Source organism: Periophthalmus magnuspinnatus, chromosome 24, assembly GCF_009829125.3.
Source record: "Periophthalmus magnuspinnatus isolate fPerMag1 chromosome 24, fPerMag1.2.pri, whole genome shotgun sequence".
NCBI classification, from domain to species: Eukaryota; Metazoa; Chordata; class Actinopteri; order Gobiiformes; family Gobiidae; genus Periophthalmus; species Periophthalmus magnuspinnatus.
Genome location: NC_047149.1, coordinates 25,958,490 through 25,978,497, shown reverse-complemented (window position 1 = coordinate 25,978,497; position 20,008 = coordinate 25,958,490). Strand labels below are relative to the sequence as shown.

The 20,008-nt window shown below is 40.4% G+C and overlaps 1 protein-coding gene across 1 annotated transcript in view; it reads left to right on the top strand.

Moving 5' to 3' along the window:
- Positions 1-2,909: 2,909 nt before the first annotated feature.
- znf410 (zinc finger protein 410) overlaps positions 2,910-20,008 on the top strand; it is a 25,050-nt gene continuing 7,951 nt past the window's right edge. Inside the window, exons 1-8 of the mRNA XM_033991024.2 lie at positions 2,910-3,008; positions 3,253-3,336; positions 3,511-3,560; positions 4,272-4,401; positions 7,265-7,441; positions 8,830-9,039; positions 16,250-16,415; positions 18,588-18,769. Coding sequence (XP_033846915.1) covers positions 3,528-3,560; positions 4,272-4,401; positions 7,265-7,441; positions 8,830-9,039; positions 16,250-16,415; positions 18,588-18,769 — 898 coding nt within the window. The 5' untranslated portion in view covers positions 2,910-3,008; positions 3,253-3,336; positions 3,511-3,527. The remainder of the gene's footprint in view (positions 3,009-3,252; positions 3,337-3,510; positions 3,561-4,271; positions 4,402-7,264; positions 7,442-8,829; positions 9,040-16,249; positions 16,416-18,587; positions 18,770-20,008) is intronic.

Here is a 20,008-nt window from a genome sequence, read left to right as displayed (position 1 = left end):
TGTTTGGTCCAATTAAAGGCACTGTTCATGATTTTTATCACCTTAAAACGTGAAAAACAGGAATTAGTTAATCTTAAACAGTTTGCAGTCACTCCTCACTGACCTTATGCATTCAGACCATCCTAATGACTCACCATGATGAGTTTATAAGAGCTTTTCCCAACTTTAAGAGACCAGAGTGGAGTTTTGCCAACGCTGTAACACTAAGCTAGCTAACCGAGCACTTTCCTGATTAGTGGGGAATGACAGTAGCTCAGTTGGTAGAGTGTTTGTCCACTTGAAGATTGGCGGTTCGAATCCCGTTCTTGACATAAACATCATTGGTTGAGCGGTTAGATCCACTCACACACAGGTTGGTGGTGCGATTCCAGCTCCCACAGATGAACACTTTCGTAGTGTCGTTGGTCAAGACACTTTATTAACCCTCCCTCAGTGTCTGTGCACAGGGATGTGTGAACGTGTGTGTGAACGTGTGTGTGAACATGTGTGTGAACGTGTGTGTGAACGTGTGTGTGAACGTGTCTGAACGTGTGTGTGAACGTGTGAGTGAACGTGTGTGTGAACGTGTCTGAACGTGTGTGTGAACGTGTGAGTGAACGTGTGTGTGAATGTGTGAGTGGTTCGTTGATGTAAAACACTTTGAGCCTTGAAGGTGGAAAAACGCTGTATAAATTCACTCCTGATGAAAATTTTAAGACCAGTTTTGCAAATTGCATTCACATTTTGCTCCGTTGGGTCTTAAGATGTTTCTAAGTAGAGCTTCAGAATGCAAAAATAAGAAATGGGACTGAGACTAAAAAAATGGATTAACAATTTATTGTAAACAATCATTAAACTGAAAAAGCTGTTCATCAGCTGATCAAAAGTTTAAGACCATATCTCCAAAAACCCCAAACCCTCCTCAAATAGAAATAAAAAAGAAGGAAAAAGGATTAAGTAATGAGTAGCCAAATGGGAAGTCTTGCAATTTTTCAACTGGTCTTAAAATGTTTATCAGACGTGTTTAAAAATGTGACGCAGACAGAACACAGCACACTCACTCTGACCTAGTTTCTCATACAATTGATCATTTTTGCTCAAATAGAAGGTGGAAAATGTAGTCCAGGGCCTTTAACCTTTGCAGCCCTGTTCACGTCCTGGGAGGCCTCTTTGTCCTGGTCACATTTGTAGAGCCAGGTTAATCTTAAGGGTCTTAGTGGAAAACGACGCACACACTGACCTCATTATTCAGGCACATACCAGACCGATCTGCACAGCTGCCTGTTTGGAATCATTAGGACCATTAGAGCCACAGTGTGTAACCTTTTACACAAAAAAATGATAAAAATAGAAGTATGTTGTAGTTTTTTTTGCTCTGAAAAGTCATGTGTCTATACTGTGAGCTGGCTCGCATCTCCACAAACCTGACTCTTATTAGTCCAGAGGGAAGGCATTCACAATCTTTCGACGCTTGTTTCCATGGAGATGTTGTTCCTTTGGCTTTAATCTTCCACAGTATGGCTTAAACTGTATCTTAATATATAAAAATGTAGTTTTATTTCAGTGTAATCTTTCTTTGTATCTGTGCTTTACTTAGACAGTAGATGTTACAGTGAATACTTTTTACTTCACTCTTGTTTCCGATTAACAAAATTCAGCTCAAATCTTTATCAAAATCACTGCATTTGAAGCTTTATAAGCACAAAATCCTTTAATTTTACCTCTTTAAGCACATTTTAAACAGATACTTTAATACTTTTACTTAAGCAATTTTTTTTCATGTGATACTTTTACTTTACTTCAGTATTTTCTGCTCTGGTATCTGTACTTTTACTTAAGAAACAAAGCTGAGTACTTTTACCTCTACAGCTTAACACCTCCAGAGAGTTACAGACGTTAAGGCGACGTGTGGCGTCCAGGATCACTGACTGAAAGGTTCTCTGAGTCGCTTTACTGTAACTAAAGACGTCAACATATTTATTGTTTATGTCATTACAGCTGTTTGCGTTGCTCAAAAAACACTAAAGACATGCGATTTTTACTGTGAGTGGGCTCGCCTCACCGCTGATCTGATGTTTTTAGTCTGTTTGGTGTGTGTGTGTAAGAGAGAAACATTAATATCTTAAATCTAACCTAATTAAAATATCTAAGAAGTAAATCAATACGAAAACTGAATTTAAGATGTATATGAAAAAATGTAATGTAATTTACTTAAAGTCAACAGACTACATGTTAGATTGGTGAAGTTATCTGCTTGTTCTTAAATCAATTACACTGTCTGCCTCTGGTTAAGTAACAAATAAGTCTGAGTTTAGCTGACATTTTTCAAAAATTGTTGTTCTGACCAAACGAAAGCAGTTAAAGCTGTACTCTGTAACTTTTCTGGAGCGATGTTTGTTCACCTCTTATAGATGTAATTGCTATGTCTGCAGCATAAGCTCGTTTTTACTCAATTACAAGTGTTTTACTGAATAATCCATAAAAAAAACGGACTTCCAACTGTTAAAAACACACCTTTACCTTAAAAAATGTCATTCTTTTTGAGACCTGGATCGCCTCCCCGCAGATCTGAGCTGTAACTTGGCTTGAGAGGATCACCTGCTTTTCTCCAGTGAGGTTAATTTAATGCCAAGGAACACGCCATCCTAAGCAGTGACATCTCTAAGAAGCCAAGCAGGTGATGGACCCTGTAGAAAAGTTACACACTGCACCTTTAACTTGAGCCAGTGTATTTTATTTTGTAATCACGTGACAATATTTATTTTTGTGACCATTTTGTAATTTATTATTTTTTTAAGTTGTTTTAATGACTAAAATGGACTAAAAATAAATCTAAAGGTTATTATTAAACTGTATTGTTTCCACTTGATGGCGCTGGTGAGCCGTGTTCCTTATTTGTACCAAACGCGATGCTCTAAAAATTCTCCTCTGTGTTTCCGTAGTGCATCAAAATGAACGCAATGTGCCTGTGTTTTGGCACATTTATCCAACTTTAAAATGATTTAATTTACGCTCACGGGGACCGAAAGGTACTGCGCCCGATATAATTTGTTTTTATAAATAATTCCACATAAATTTTGTGGTTTTTTTGACCTGCGAAGCGTTAACTGCTCACGGATCACAATCTCCGGTGCTAACAATGCTAATGCTAACAACAAGGAAAACGTGCTAGCTAGCGCACGGATATGGAAAAAAGATACTTAAATGCTTTGTTTTATGATGTTTTGAGGATTTTAAAAGCGTTTTAGCTCGATATTTATGATGTTTTTGTAGGTACAGGGACAAAATGGCACAAAGATGACCCGCAGTGAAGCTATGAAGAAGCTACAATCTGTATAATTGAAGTAGTGGTGACAGGTATGTGTTTATTTACAATGTCAAAAGATTTTACCACTTTATCAATTAGCTTACGAGTCGTATATCACTTAAAAACAATATTTAATCGTGAATCTAGGAGTAGTATTAAAACAGCCTTGTGATAATGTTTAAATAGTGTAAAATATATATGTTTAGTGTTTGTTTATGTTTCAGATCACAAAGAGAGACCCATGCTTTCTGATGAACTTGACTCCAAACCAGAGGTAATTTTCTGTAATTTGTTTAAGATTTATTTGCAGTTTTTATCCATGTACGACTGCACGATTTGAGAAAGAACCTGATGCACAACAAGGCAAAAAATCAGCCCCATTGACTTTTGAAATAAGTAAATAATTGTAGTGATTTACATGTTTGTTTTTACTTTTTTAATTAAGACATTACGACAAATAGAAAGGTGAATATTAGAGTGTGCACAAAAACAGGGCCTAAAAGTGAAAGAGAAACAACTGAGTCTGACAGATGTGAGGTCTAAGCTTTATTGAGGTTTGGACACACCCTCTTTCAGTTTTTAATTTTTAATTTTTTTTAAATTTTTACTACTTCCTACATTTTATATACACATGGGAGTCATCAAATATTTGAAGTAAGATATGTGGAATTATGTAGGAAAGAAAAAAGGGTAAATAACTTTTCTTTTCTTTTTTTCAAATCCTCAAAGTTTTTGCTTCATCCAAAAATATTTAATAGAGTTATTTACCTTTTTTCCTTGCTACATAATTCCATATATCTTATTTCATACAGCTGATGTCTTCTGTGTGTATTTAAAATATAGAAAGTAGTGAAAACAAAAAAAACACTGAAACTTTTGCCTGGCAGTGTAAGTATTATCATGTTGACTTGTATTGTCGTAACAGTTATAGTGAATAAAGTGGTCATCCTATTGCCGATATTCACTGTTTTCTCTTTTTCCTCAGCTGCTGGTGCAGTTTGTGCAGAGTGCGTCCATCCCTCTGGTTCAGGGTCTGGAGGAGACCGGGGCCAAGTCCTGTGTCCCTCTGCTGCCCCCTGCTGTCAGCTCCCTGTGCAGCCCACTGCAGCTCTCAGGTCAGAGGCTGTTATCATTTTAATGGACTGTTATTGTTTATCATTTAGAACATTATGGTAGAACTTTATGTTTTATTGATTCCTCGTGAAGGAGATTGAATCTTTGTTAGACCGATCCTTCCACTATTGTTTATTATAGTAAAAGAAAAAATAGAAATCTGTCAACTGGACAAAAAGTTGTTTCACTCCTTATTTTTGTCCAGTTGACAGTTTTTATGTATTTTTTTAAATTTTACTATGGATCAGACCTGGACGACTGAGAGATTACACAGATATTGTTTATTATCTTAACATTTTAAGCACAGACAAAACTGGTAACGTGTTGGTTCATTTGCAGTGTTTTTTTTATTTTCAAATATTAAATTAAAAGCCCATTTATAATATCTTCACCCCGTCATTTTAACAGCACAATTTGTATAAAATATGTGAAAATGAAACCAGGCCCTTTTTCACATGACTGACTCACAAAACTGAAATTAATGAAACGTGTGTTAATATTACAGCAAAGTATATTTTATTAAGGGACACACACGTCCGCACACACATGCACACAGACGCATACACGTACACATACATATACGTACACACACACAGACATGCACGCACACAAACATAAACAGACACATGGACACACAGGCACACACACACAAACATAAAACATTAAAAGGTAAATTTAGCATAATATATGAGATTTATTTTTGTTTGGTCGTTGGTTTGTCTGTATTTCTCCGTCTAAACAATCGGCCTTAGCAGCGCCATGACAAAAACCCATTTCACTGGATTAAACATCAAATTATCTTAAACATCTGAAAACAGGTGACGCACTGAAGCCTTTTTGGCCCAGTCTAACCTCATAGGAGAGATAAAACACCCTTTATCCTTAAGACTAGGCTATTTTTAAAGTTATGAAAAGGCAGTGATCCGTATAACTTGACATTCAGTTATGAAGTTGCATTAAAGTTTAAAATGCTGACGCCGCGTGGTGCCAGAGTATCCCTGTTTATGTGTACAGTATTGGAGCTCTGGATAATCCCTTTGTTTCATTAGATAGCTGTCCCCTTGAGGTGCAAATTCTTCACGCTTTGACTTAAATTAATGCCGTAAGCCTTCAGCGTGGAGAGGATCATTAAGTCTGACTCGGTCCACTGCCGAGAAGGCCGCCATTCACTTAAAACGCCTCACTGTCCACGCTGAAACGAGTGACCCTCACAGTAACTACGTCAAACACTTAAACTCGAGTGCAGCTATAGATACATTTTAATGACTGTATCGTTTCTTCAGGCGTTTGAAACTACTTTGGACACTTTATATCTTATTTAAAGTTACATACATAAAGAAATAGGCTGTTTCTTTAAAAGCTAAGTCATTTTAAGGAGGCCAACTTTAGGGAGTTAAATACATTTATTCTGTAAAATAAAAACATGGATTTTATTGCAGTTGTTGTTTTGGAGATATGCAAAATAATGAATATATTGTCTGTAAAAATGTTAAAAGGGCTGCAAAAAGAACGGATTAAAAACTGAAATTAAACAAGAGTTATGAGTAATTTTTCAATCAAAAGTTTATATTACAGACATTTAATTAACTTATTTTTTATTTTATTATTATATATTTAAACCCAAACCACAACATTTACAGACAAGTTTGAGAACATTTAATTTTGCCTTATCATCGTCTGAATATTGTGATTGTTATTGTGAACAAAATGCCAATGAAACTGAATAATACCTGGTTGGAACAGTATTTCACTGTTAAAAGTAAAGATGGGCGATATACGGGTTCCATTATCAGTATCAGCCAATATCAATGACCGATATCGATATTTTATTATTATTTTTTTATTTTATTTTATTTTTTTTACGCTGCCTCATTTTCGGAGTGCACTTTTTGAACAGACTAATGGGTCAAAATGGAGATTGAAGAATGATTATGTCTGTGGCACAAACATGCAACTAATGATTTTTAATCCCAGATAAAAAAAACATTTTATTATTTTTATTATTTTGCCAAAGTCACTGGCACCAAACTTTGGAACAAACTGCCTCCTGATTTGCCATCACAGACTTTGGCATGTTTAAATCCAGGCTCAAAAGGTTTTTATTCAGATGGACTTTAACACTCAATAGTGACACTATGTTGTTTAATGTTTTCAGTGTTCTTAATGTCGTTACGGGCTCTGTAAATAAAGATTTATTGATCGATTGATTGATTTTACGAAAGTGAATTAGTGATCGTTACTTGAGATTTGTGGGGCTCATTATGGATTTTAAAAGCTAAATATCTGTAATCGACCACAGCAGCAGATCAAATATCAGATAGCGGCTCAAAAAAAAAAAAAAAAAAAAATCAATTTGGGCCCATCCCCGTTAAAAGCTTGATTCTATTAACTATCTCAGTCAGTGCCACTCTGAGGACCGAACCAGGACCGAACCAGGACCAAAACAGGACAAAACCAGGACAAAACCAGGACAAAACCAGGACAAAACCAGGACAAAACCAGGACAAAACCAGGACTAAACCAGGACTAAACCAGGACTAAACCAGGACTAAACCAGGACTAAACATGGGGAATCAGTGTTTCAGTTTTGTGCAGCTAAAACCTGGAACATTATTCCTGAAGATGTGAGACACTCGTCTATTTTGACAACGTTTATCTGTGCACATGACTGAAAGTTGTTTTTTTTTTTGTTTTTTTTACTTTTCTCTTTTAATGTTAATTTTATGATGATTATTTATGGTTTGATTAGGTTGTATTGTGATTTTATTGAGATTTTTTTTTTCTTATTCTGTAAAACACTTTCAATTACTTTGTGTACGAATTGTGCTGTAGAAATAAACTTTTTGTTGTTTTTGTCTTGTTCAGATACAGGCCTGAGCCATGATCCGGTCAGTCCTCCGTCTCTGTCCGAGTTCGGAGCCGTCTCTGAGGACAGTTCTTTGGTCCCTGGACACGCCACCTCCTCCCACAGCCCCCCTCCCCTCCTCCACGACCTGCAGCAGAGCGACACCAGCTCCTACGTCCTGCTCAACCTCGCTAAAGGTAATAATGTCACATAAAATCTATCAAATAATGCATGATTAGCTAGAATATGGAGTTTACAGTCTTTAAAAGCTCACTAAGTAACTTTTCTGTGAGAGTCACGGCCTTGTCTCTTCTGTTAGATGTTATTTCTTTGCCTGGAGTGTTACACAGCACGGCATTTAACTTATCGCCATGGAGACAAGTAGTTAACGCCACCAGGCTAATTAAAACGTCAGATCGGTGGAGAAGCGACCCCCCGATAACATGAAGAGTGCATATTTTTCTAGAGATAAAAACAATTACAAAATTAATTCATGAAACGTCATAGTTTAAAGCCGTACTGTGCAACTTTCCAGACAAAATCTCCATTTTGACATAACCAGGTGGCAGACGCTTCAACAGAAACGTTACATAGTGAACCTTTAATAAAATAATCAAACTAACGTGCAGTGTGTTTGTTGAAGTGAGGATACGAATATATGTGCAGTGATTCATTTCTTCACTTTTATGGTCAAATTTAGCAGCACATTTTAGATGGATTCAGAACTTTATGTCCAAATATTATTTTTAGGATCATAAAATATATATATGTCAGTATTTCCTCCTCCTACAGAGGGTCGTCTTATAACTGGAACGTTTGTGGTTTGATCTCAGTGTCTAAGCAACAGAGTAAAGAGATAAGGAGAGAGAGGGATGTGGAGAGAGGGGTGTATATATATATATATATATATATATATATATATATATATATATATATATATATATATATATATATATATATATATGAGAGAGAGAGAGAGACACACACACTGAGACACACACACTGAGACACACACTGAGACACTTTTATTAAAATCAGAAAACACAAAATAAACAACCTAATAAAATTCAAATCAATTATTAAATTGAAGCTCATCGAGGCTAGCGGTTATAGCGGCGAATTTGGAGTCGAGTTGCATGTTTAGAATTCCGACCGCGAGTATCGTAGCAACCAAAGGGCCAATCAGGACCGAGGCTGTTGGAGGTAACGCCCCTTCCTGCTTGTATAGTTGATTTAACAGGGAGCGGGCGCTTAGCTATGCTGTCGATCAAACCTGTTGCTAACGCTAATGGGAGTGACCTCTGGGAAAGAAGGCGCCTGATTTTTCTTTTATTCATGTTTATACATTGATTTATGAACAAAATAGTGAAAAAAAACAGGATCATGTAGAGGGTTAATACGAACATTTAAGACCAAAATGACGAGTCTGACAGCAGCAGGTACAGAGAGAGGGGAGACAGCTTTTCAATAGAAAGTGAATTGGAGCCAGAGTCAGTGGAGCCAGAAGCACAGCCCATGCTCACTTCCTGTTTGTAACGCGGCGGCTTCTGTCTTTTGTGTCTTTCCTCACTGTCTCCCTCTGCAGCCTCCTCCGAGTCCCTGATCTTCGCGGACGGCCCAGATGAGGATGAGGACGATGGCATGTCTTCGGGGGACTATGGCGTGGACGGAGCGCCCTGGTACCTGCGCGTTCAGGAGCTCGCCCACGACAGCCTCATCGCCGCCACACGAGCTCAGATCGCACGAGACGCCAGAGCCAATCAGGAGGCCCGGGCTGTAACCACGGTGACCAACGGTAACGCACAACCTGATATTCAAATCTAATATTATGTCTGTCACGCCCTTAGTGAATTCATGTTTTAGTATTGAACTAAAAAGTGCCGTATAATACCATTTACCGTAAATTTTGGACGCACAGCAAGAACCCGCTGACCGCTACCTCTGGTTAAACAAGTAGTAAAGTTGGAGCACTGTTATAGCGAAACGGAGGTAAATGAGAACTTATTGGGGAAACCTACCGGCTTCAGACCTACAGAGTGTGTGTGTTGCTGCCGGCTAACATGAGGCCCTGATCGGACGCAACGAGACACGTGAAGGGGAACGCCAGACTCACGAGGGACACAGTAGATTTTCAGGCTCTTTTTTTTTTTTTTTAAAGCGCGTCTTAAATTAAAACTTTAAACTTCTGTGTACTGTCTTTCTGTGTAAATATCTCTACCTGCAGTTTATAATCAGGTGCAGCTTATATATGGACAAAATTGATTTTCTTTTAAAAATGTGCTGGTGCGGCTCATATTCAGAAATTTACAGTAAATTCTTCCGGCTGCTGCCTCAAATGTTGCACCATTGGTTCATTGATGATCAAACGTTTGTGCAGTGGCTCCATTTCCTTCTTTGTTTCCAAACGTACATGCAGTGGCTCCATTTCCTTCTTTGTTTCCAAACGTACATGCAGTGGCTCTATTTCCTTCTTTGTTTCCAAACGTACATGCAATGGCTCTATTTCCTTCTTTGATGTGCAGATCCATTGCCTTTATCTTAAACCTGCATCATTCACATTTCTTCATCTGTTTTCCACGATGAGGGCGTGTCCATGATGCGCAAAATGACAGTTTAAAATCAAAACAAGTCTATTCTTCAGCGCATAATCTTTCCCCACATCTGTCTCACTTTTGCGTTTACTGCTAGAGAGCGCCCCCCGGTGGCTGTTAGCGAGTTAAAATCAAAATTTGCTGCACCGAGCGAAAAAAGTAGCAGCTTATAGTCCGAAATTTACAGTCGATGTATAGTCAGCGTTGCATATAACACACTGGAGACTATAGCAAAGGTAAAATGAGGCTCTTTTCTTCATAAACTTGATAAACTCTTCTTGAATTTCGTGGTGATGTTTCCGTCAGACTTGGTGTTCAAATCCAGAGCTACTGTAGATTATAATGAAACTGCATCTGCTCCACTCACATTTTCACAACTAATTAAAGCCCCAGAGACGTAAACGCTTCTGTCACCAACTAATTATAGATTTTGACTGAACAACAAGAAGAAAACAACAAAAAGATGAAACCTGTAAGAATGCCATGTTTGTCCTGGTGGCTGAGTAGTTGCCATACCGGCCCGGTCACAAGGAGGTTTTGGGTTTGGTTCTTGGATCAGTTTGGGTGTTTCTGTGTGGAGTTTGGATGTTCTCTCTGTGTCTCAGCAGTCCGGCCCGCTCTGATGTCTGCCAAGGTCCTGAAAGTAAAATTCCCAATAATTTTTCCTCATAAACTTTTTTAAAAACTCAAATGTTAAAGGTCCCGTGTTACACCATTTTCTGATCTGTTCTAATGTCGTTTCCTCGTCACAAACAGACCTGGAGTTGTGTTTTGTTTCATTCACACATGTTTAACACAAACTCTGCATATTTAGGCCGAGTTCTTCTCTCAAACTGAAAACGCTCTGTTCCACCTTGTGATGTCATCAGGTGGTAATACAGGAAGTGCTCCACTGTGTTTTTAAACTCCACACACCTTCACTAGAATCATTTGGATGATGTCAGCTTCTGGAATTGCTAATCTCTAAAGGACTAAAGGTAAAAGGAGCTGTTAACGTGAAAACTACCACTTCATGACATCACAAGGTGGAACAGAGTGTTTTCAGTTTGAGAGAAGAACTCAGCCTAAATCTGCAGGTTTGTTTGTGTGTTGAACACGTGTGAAAGAAACAAAACAAAACTCCAGGTCTGTTTGTGACGAGGAAACAACATTAGAACAGCTCTGGAATTGCAAATCTTCACTAAACAACAAAAGATAAACGGCAGCTGTTAATATGAAAACTACAACTTCATGACATCACAAGGTGAAACGGAGTGTTTTTGAGCTTTAGAGATGTAACAGACTAATAATAAAGTGTGACTCAAACATGTGAAAATGAAACAAAACACAACTCCAGGTGTGTTTTTGAGGAGGAAACAGCATTATAAATTGGTTAAAGTTCTGCGTATTAAGAGTTTAAAGCCGTGGCCATCAGGTAACCTGCTCTGTGATCACTAATGTGCTCAACATGGTTTGTTTTCAGTCCAAAAATACTTTTAAAAGTTATTCCATCCATCCATCCATTTTCTTCCGCTTATCTGGGGCCGGGTCGTGGGGGCATCAGTCTAAGCAGGGACTCTCAGACTTCCCTCACCCCAGACACGTCCTCCAGCTCCTCCGGTGGGACCCCAAGGCGTTCCCAGGCCAGAGAGACATAGTCCCTCCAGCGTGTCCTGGGTCTTCCCCGGGGCCTCCTCCCGGTGGGACATGCCCAGAACACCTCCCTAGGGAGGCGTCCAGGAGGCATCCTGAGCAGATGCCCGAGCCACCTCAGCTGGTTCCTCTCAATGTGTAGGAGCAGCGGCTCTACTCCGAGCTCCTCCCGTGTGACCGAGCTCCTCACCCTATCCCTAAGGGTGCGCCCGGCCACTCTGCGGAGGAAGCCCATTTCAGCCGCTTGTATCCGCGATCTTGTCCTTTCGGTCATTACCCAGAGCTCATGACCATAGGTGAGGGTAGGAATGTAGACTGAGGTAAATCGAGAGCTTCGCCTTCCGGCTCAGCTCCTTCTTCACCACAACGGACCGATACAGCGATGTCATCACTGCAGACGCTGCACCGATCCGCCTGTCAATCTCACGCTCCATCCTTCCCTCACTTCTACATTATTTCCATAAAATGTATCTATCTCCATGGAGAATGTTCCGAAGTGTGGTTTTAATGTTTCATTTCCACGGAGTCATGCAGGTGATGTGCCACCTCCAGAAAGTTGCTTGGTGTTACTTTAAATGCCTTATATTTTTTATTCACTTTATTTTGTCTTATAAAAACAAATAAAAAAGCTTTTAGTGTTACTTTCCTGAACATAAACAAAACAGGTTTTAAATCAGTGCAATACAGTGCGACACAAGAAAACAGATTTTTTTTACTGACACAGGACTGGCTGTAAACCTCCCCTTTAAATCAGCTCTATTGAACTTGTGTCTTTATGGTTCTCATCTCTGTGGATCATTCTGTTATAATTTACACATTTTAAATCACAATATTCATCTAAAACGACTTAATAAAAGAAACAAATCCTCTGATGTCCATGTTAGAAAACTGTGGTGTCCAACAGGAGCTGACGTCGCCCCCTATGGACAGATGCACATCACACTCTAGCAGCACATTTTTATTCATCTGTACCAAAATGACGACACGACGCTGCAGAATCCTACGAGTATCAACGATTAAGAAAATAAAACTGGAGAAGTGCGGACGTCATGGTGGGCGTGGCACAGTGGGCGTGTCACAGTGGGAGGTTAAACGGGGGCAGATCGACAAAATGGTGTCTTGAAAATAGTGGATTAAAGATTAAACTCAAACATGAATCCGTCCAAATAAAACGTCAGACACTCAAGAAACGACTAGAACATGGATGAATTCTTTGGAAAGTCCATTTTGAAGAATAGGTCTGATTCAAACGACCTCGAGCTGATTGACTCGTACAAATCGCTCTCTTATCTGTTTAAACTCTATTAATTGCCCCGGCTTCACTGTTTCTCTAGAGCACATCCTCGTCTTTAGCTGAAGCCGAAGTCCCTTTATCCACTGATCTAATAGCACACAGCACGAGTCCTGACCGCATCATCACCATCAGTTTAAAGCAGCGCCGCACGCCTCAGATAAAACGTTTCACTGTCATGGCGTCCGCCGGCGTCGTCTCTGATCTCCGCTTCCTCCTGAGACAAATTACAGACAGATTTTGTGAGAAAAGTGAACTGTTTTACCCAGAGATTTCCAAAGCCCCTCACTGTGTGGATGTGATTGAGGAGAGTTCATGTTTCTAAGTCCTGTCATTTCCTCCACATCAGCAGAATAATCGACTAAAGACACTGTCAGAGCTCAAACATGGTCTGAAGTGTTATTCATTTAGTAGTTTGTTAATTCATAGTTCAGTCTAAAACAGGACTAAAGCGGGACTAAAGCAGGACTAAAGCGGGACTAAAGCGGGACTAAAGCTGGACTAAAGCAGGGACTAAAGCGTGGACTAAAGCGTGGACTAAAACAGGACTAAAACAGGACTAAAGCAGAGACTAAAACAGGACTAAAGCAGGACTAAAGCAGGGACTAAAGCGTGGACTAAAGCGGGACTAAAGCGGGACTAAAGCGGGGACTAAAGCGGGGACTAAAGCGTGGACTAAAGCGGGACTAAAGCGGGACTAAAGCGTGGACTAAAACAGGACTAAAACAGGACTAAAGCAGAGACTAAAGCAGAGACTAAAGCAGGGACTAAAGCAGGACTAAAGCAGGACTAAAGCAGGGACTAAAGCGTGGACTAAAGCGTGGACTAAAGCGTGGACTAAAGCGGGACTAAAGCGGGACTAAAGCGGGACTAAAGCGGGGACTAAAGCAGGGACTAAAGCGTGGACTAAAGCGTGGACTAAAACAGGACTAAAACAGGACTAAAACAGGACTAAAACAGGACTAAAGCAGAGACTAAAGCAGGGACTAAAGCAGGGACTAAAGCAGGGACTAAAGCAGGACTAAAGCAGGACTAAAGCAGGGACTAAAGCGTGGACTAAAGCGTGGACTAAAGCGTGGACTAAAACAGGACTAAAACAGGACTAAAACAGGACTAAAGCAGGACTAAAGCAGAGACTAAAGCAGGGACTAAAGCGTGGACTAAAGCGTGGACTAAAGCGTGGACTAAAGCGTGGACTAAAGCGGGACTAAAGCGGGGACTAAAGCGGGACTAAAGCGTGGACTAAAGCGTGGACTAAAACAGAACTAAAGCAGAGACTAAAGCAGAGACTAAAGCAGAGACTAAAGCAGGACTAAAGCAGGGACTAAAGCGTGGACTAAAGCGGGACTAAAGCAGGACTAAAGCAGGACTAAAGCGGGGACTAAAGCGGGACTAAAGCAGGACTAAAGCAGGACTAAAGCAGGACTAAAGCAGGACTAAAGCAGAGACTAAAGCGTGGACTAAAGCGTGGACTAAAGCGTGGACTAAAGCGTGGACTAAAGCGTGGACTAAAGCGTGGACTAAAGCGTGGACTAAAGCGTGGACTAAAGCGTGGACTAAAGCGTGGACTAAAGCGTGGACTAAAGCGGGGACTAAAGCGGGGACTAAAGCGGGGACTAAAGCGGGGACTAAAGCGGGGACTAAAGCGGGGACTAAAGCGGGGACTAAAGCGGGGACTAAAGCGGGGACTAAAGCGGGGACTAAAGCGGGGACTAAAGCGGAGACTAAAGCGGGGACTAAAGCGGGGACTAAAGCGGGGACTAAAGCGGGGACTAAAGCGGGGACTAAAGCGGGGACTAAAGCGGGGACTAAAGCGGGGACTAAAGCGGGGACTAAAGCGGGGACTAAAGCGGGGACTAAAGCGGGGACTAAAGCGGGACTAAAGCGGGACTAAAGCGGGACTAAAGCGGGACTAAAGCAGGGACTAAAGCAGGGACTAAAGCGGGACTAAAGCGGGACTAAACATGGCGAATCAATGTTTCAGTTTTCTGCAGCTAAAACCTGGGACATTCTTCCTGAAGATGTGACACAGGCCTCGACTTTGACGATATTTAAATCCAGACTCAAACGGTTCTGTTTATCTGTGCATGTGACTGGGTTAAGTGTCTTGCCCAAGGACACACCAACAGCATTCACCTGTGGGAGCTTGAATTGCACTGCCGACCTGTGGGTCCGTGGATTTGACGACTCACCCAATGATATTTATGTTGAACGGGATTCGAACGGCCAACCTTCAGATCTGTGGACAAACTCTACCAACTGAGCCACTGTCGCTCCATTTCAGACTTTATTTGTAGATGTAAAAAAAAAACAAACGAACCATTGTATTTTTTCCAGTGGACTTTCAGACTGTTTTTACTGTCTGTGGAGTGAGCAGCTGTAACAGGTCTCAGTCTCTCTCTGTTCTGGGGTCTAATGGCTTCTCTCCCACACAGACGTGTTCGATTAGCCTGGCTCCCTTTAGCAATGGGGCTTCAGTTATTCATGTGTTTCTGCTGCGATGCTAAAGCTGACGGGAGCGGCTAAAGGCTTCTCTGAGTGGGGAGTCGGAGTTTGTTAAAAGGCCAGTGATTGCATTCAGATCAGGGCTGTGTTGTGTGGGATTAACTTTTCTACAGATGGAGCGCAGGGGCTGAACAGCTGCATGGTTTAGAGCTTAGGCTGTAAAAAATGAACAGTTTATAGTGTGTATGTAGTTGGAGATATAGACTGAATAGCACTTTATTATTAGTCTAACATGTGTGAATGAAACAAAACACAACTCCAGGTCTGTTTTGATGAGATAACAGGCAAGGCAAGTTTATTTGTACAGCACAATTCGTACACAGGTAATTCAAAGTGCTTTACAGAATAAAAAAGACATTAAAATCACACAAATCAAAACATAAATAATCACAAATAATCATCATAAAATTACCATTAAAAGAGAAGAGTGCAGAATAAAAACCTTTCAGTCGTATGCACAGCTGAACAGAACCGTTTTGAGTCTGGATTTAAATATTGTCAAAGTAGAGGCCTGTCTCACATCTTCAGGAAGAATGTTCCAAGTTTTAGCTGCATAAAACTTAAACGTTGATTCCCCATGTTTAGTCCTGACTCTGGGCACCAGCAGGAGGCCGGTCCCTGAAGTCCTCAGAGTGTGAGATGGTTCATGTGGCACTAACATGTCGGAGATGTACTTTGGACCTAGGCCATGGAGAGACTTATACACAAGCAGAGCTGATTTAAAGTCTATTCTTTGAGCTACAGGAGCCAGTGCAGAGACCTGAGCACAGGACTTATGTGTGAAGTACTTCCTGGTTCTAGTCAGGACCCGAGCAGCAGCGTTCTGGAGCATTAGAACATGGTTTAAAGCTCATTTCTGTTACTTTGAGCTTAAGAGTTGCCTATAAAATATATCTGTACTGGGGCAAGACTCCTTTTTTTAAATACATGGTAAGAAATCAGGTACCAGAACTTTAACAGAGTCTTTTGTGTTTTTTGTTTCCTAGGTGACCTGACACACAGTTTAAGTTCAGACGCTGCAGACAGAAGGAAGTGCGTCTCTCCTCGTTCCACTCGCTCTGTGCCAAAGTCTGTCCTTCACTGCTCCTTCGAGGGCTGCTGTCGAACCTTCACATGGCCCGCACATCTGAAGTACCACCTCAAAACACACAGGTACGACAACAACACAACACTTCAGCCTCAAAACGCACAGGTACAACAACAACACAACACTCCAGCCTCAAAACGCACAGGTACAACAACAACACAACACTTCAGCCTCAAAACGCACAGGTACAACAACAACACAACACTCCAGCCTCAAAACACACAGGTACAACAACAACACAACACTCCAGCCTTCAAACGCACAGCTACAACAACAACAACAACACAACACTCCAGCCTCAAAACGCACAGGTACAACAACAACACAACACTTCAGCCTCAAAACGCACAGGTACAACAACAACACAACACTCCAGCCTCAAAACACACAGGTACAACAACAACACAACACTCCAGCCTCAAAACGCACAGGTACAACAACAACACAACACTCCAAGAACAGAGGTTTTGAGTCTGTTTGAAAGTGAGATACAGAGGAAATCCAGTGTAGTAGTAGTAATAATAATAATAATTATTATTATTATTATTACTATTAACATTTATTAATTAACATTTTTTCTTTTATTTTTTCCAATATGGATGGACCATGTCCATTCGTGTCCCTGATTGGCTGATCATCTGTCAATCACGCCACATTGAACTCGTATTCATATTTTATTTATTTATGTAGTTTATTTGACAGAGACAATGTACATTAATTAACATTTCTGTAAATGCACCAGATTAGCCAGGTCCCTGGACCGATGGTAATTGATCATCTTAAAACATAGTAAAGATTTGAAAATTATAAAATTATAAACAGTGCAAGTTAAAATCACAAATGTACAAACCTGTACATTTGTAATTTTGTATGTATTTGACTTTTTATCTTTACTACACAATTCCATAGATCTTACCTCATATATTCGTCTTCTGTGTCTTTATAAAATGAACAAAGTTGTCAAAACAAAAGTAAATACATTGACTGAGTGTGTCCAAACTTTCGACTGCAGTGTGTGCGTTCACTCTGCCGCCGTCGTTCTCTCGGTGCGACCCTCGCCCGGCCCTCGCCGTGTGTAGACATCTTTGCAGAATTACTACCATTGTGTGTCCCGTTGCCGTGGTGACATAAGACGGGAGACAACTTTAACTTCGGAGCTGGCAGCTGCGACGCCCGGCCGCTCTGATATGAGTGACAGCTGGCTCCTGTTTTATTATTTTATACCAGCGCCGTGTGACCTTGTGCGCAACAATAGAGACTCCACATTATGTATCATGTCAATCATCACAGTGAGTAGAGGAGGATTAAAGCCTGTCACACTCAAAAAGTCTTAAAACTATTTATTAAAGATCCTATATTACGCAAAATTGAGCAGACGTGTGAGCTTTATGTCATGGTCTAATGCTGTTTTCTCCTCAAAAACAGACCTGGAGTTGTGTTTTGTTTCATTCACACATGTTTGAGTCACACTTTATTATTAGTCTGTTACATCTTCAAAGCTCAAAACGCTCTGTTCCACCTTGTGATGTCATCAAGTGGTAGTTTTCAAAGTGAACAGCTCCTTTTACCTTTAGTTCAGTCGAGATTGGCAATAATTCCAGAGATGAAATGATCCAAATGATTCTAAAAATGAAGGTGTGTGGAGTTTAAAAACACAGCGGAGCACTTCCTGTATCACCACATGATGACATCACAAGGTGGAACAGAGCGTTTTCAGTCTGAGAGAAAAACACATCCTAAATTTACAGGGTGTGAATGAAACAAAACACAACTCCAGGTCTGTTTGTGATGAGGAAACAACATTATAACGTAACAGAAAATAGTGTGAAATGGGCCTTTTAAACTGTTAACATAAACATCTCTGATCTGTGAGTTTTGTGGTGATAATTCTTCATTTTAGTTACAAGACTGGAACCTGAACTGATAGAAAAACATCTAAATATCTGCAGTTGAAGTGATGTGAAATATTTCTACATTTTTCCTCTGTAAAAGTTCACTTCCAGGTTAAAGACTCACTTGTTCAGACTGTTATTTAACACTAAGGACTTTTTAAATTTGAACAGTTTTTACAATTTCCTTCACAGATGCATTATGTTTTGAGTCCATTTTGTTTATATTCGATGTGTTTTTGACATATTCTCAAGCCTTTTACTCACTCTGGTCTCTCCTGTGTCTTTGTAAATAAACTTTGATTGATTTAAAAGTAGTAGTTTTAATTTTTGTCTCGTGTTTTGTAGGAACGACCGTATGTTCCGCTGTGGGGCTGAGGGCTGTGGAAAGAGTTTCTACGTCCTGCAGAGGCTCCAGGTTCACATGAGGACACACAACGGAGACAAACCCTTTATCTGCAAAGAAAAGAACTGTGGCAAGAAGTTTACGACCGCAGGGAACCTAAAGAACCACAAACGCATTCATACAGGTAAGAGAGAGAGGGGCGGAGCTTAAAGAAACAAATGCATTCATACAGGTGAGAGAGAGGGGCGGAGCTTAAAGAAACACAAACGCATTCATACAGGTGAGAGAGAGAGGGGGCGGAGCTTAAAGAAACGCAAACGCATTCATACAGGTGAGAGAGAGAGGGGGCGGAGCTTAAAGAACCACAAACGCATTCATACAGGTGAGAGAGAGAGGGGGCGGAGCTTAAAGAAACGCAAACGCATTCATACAGGTGAGAGAGAGGGGCGGAGCTTAAAGAAACAAACGCATTCATACAGGTGAGAGAGAGGGGGGGGCGGAGCTTAAAGAAACACAAACGCATTCATACAGGTGAGAGAGAGGGGGCGGAGCTTAAAGAAACACAAACACATTCATACAGGTGAGAGAGAGGGGGCGGAGCTTAAAGAAACACAAACGCATTCATACAGGTGAGAGAGAGGGGGCGGAGCTTAAAGAAACACAAACACATTCATACAGGTGAGAGAGAGGGGGCGGAGCTTAAAGAAACACAAACGCATTCATACAGGTGAGAGAGGGGGCGGAGCTTAAAGAAACACACACACATTCATACAGGTGAGAGAGAGGGGGCGGAGCTTAAAGAAACACACACACATTCATACAGGTGAGAGAGAGGGGGCGGAGCTTAAAGAAACACACACACATTCATACAGGTGAGAGAGGGCAGTTCTCAAATATATTTATTTAAGTAACTTTTTAATAAAGTTATACTTGTCAGATTAGTTTTGAAATGTCACACTTTTACTCCTACTTATATTTTACAGTCTAATGGTGAGTCTTTTCTCTTCCCCAGAGGCAGGTGGTATATTTGTGTTTCTTTCACCTTCAAATATGATTCAGTTTTTCAAAAGTATTTGGTCTATCTTTTGAAAACAATGTATTTTGCTAGATTAATGTAACTGGAAGGACAAAATGTAGCACATAAAGTAACACTGTGTAATTTTTTAGACCTGACAGCACCAGAATGATTCCATGATGCATTTTTATTGTGTTGTTGGTTTGTTAAGATGCAGCCGTGCTCACTGTAAAGACACATGTTTTTCTAAATGTGTCAGTTCAATAGAAACACCTAGAATGAAAAAATGCTTTTATTTTTGTGTAGCTCTGGTTAAAAAGTTACAGAGTAGAGCTTTAATTTCAAGTTATAGATTAGATGTTACGACCAGACAGTTATGGAGGTGAATGGAACGCGCCAAAACTTTTA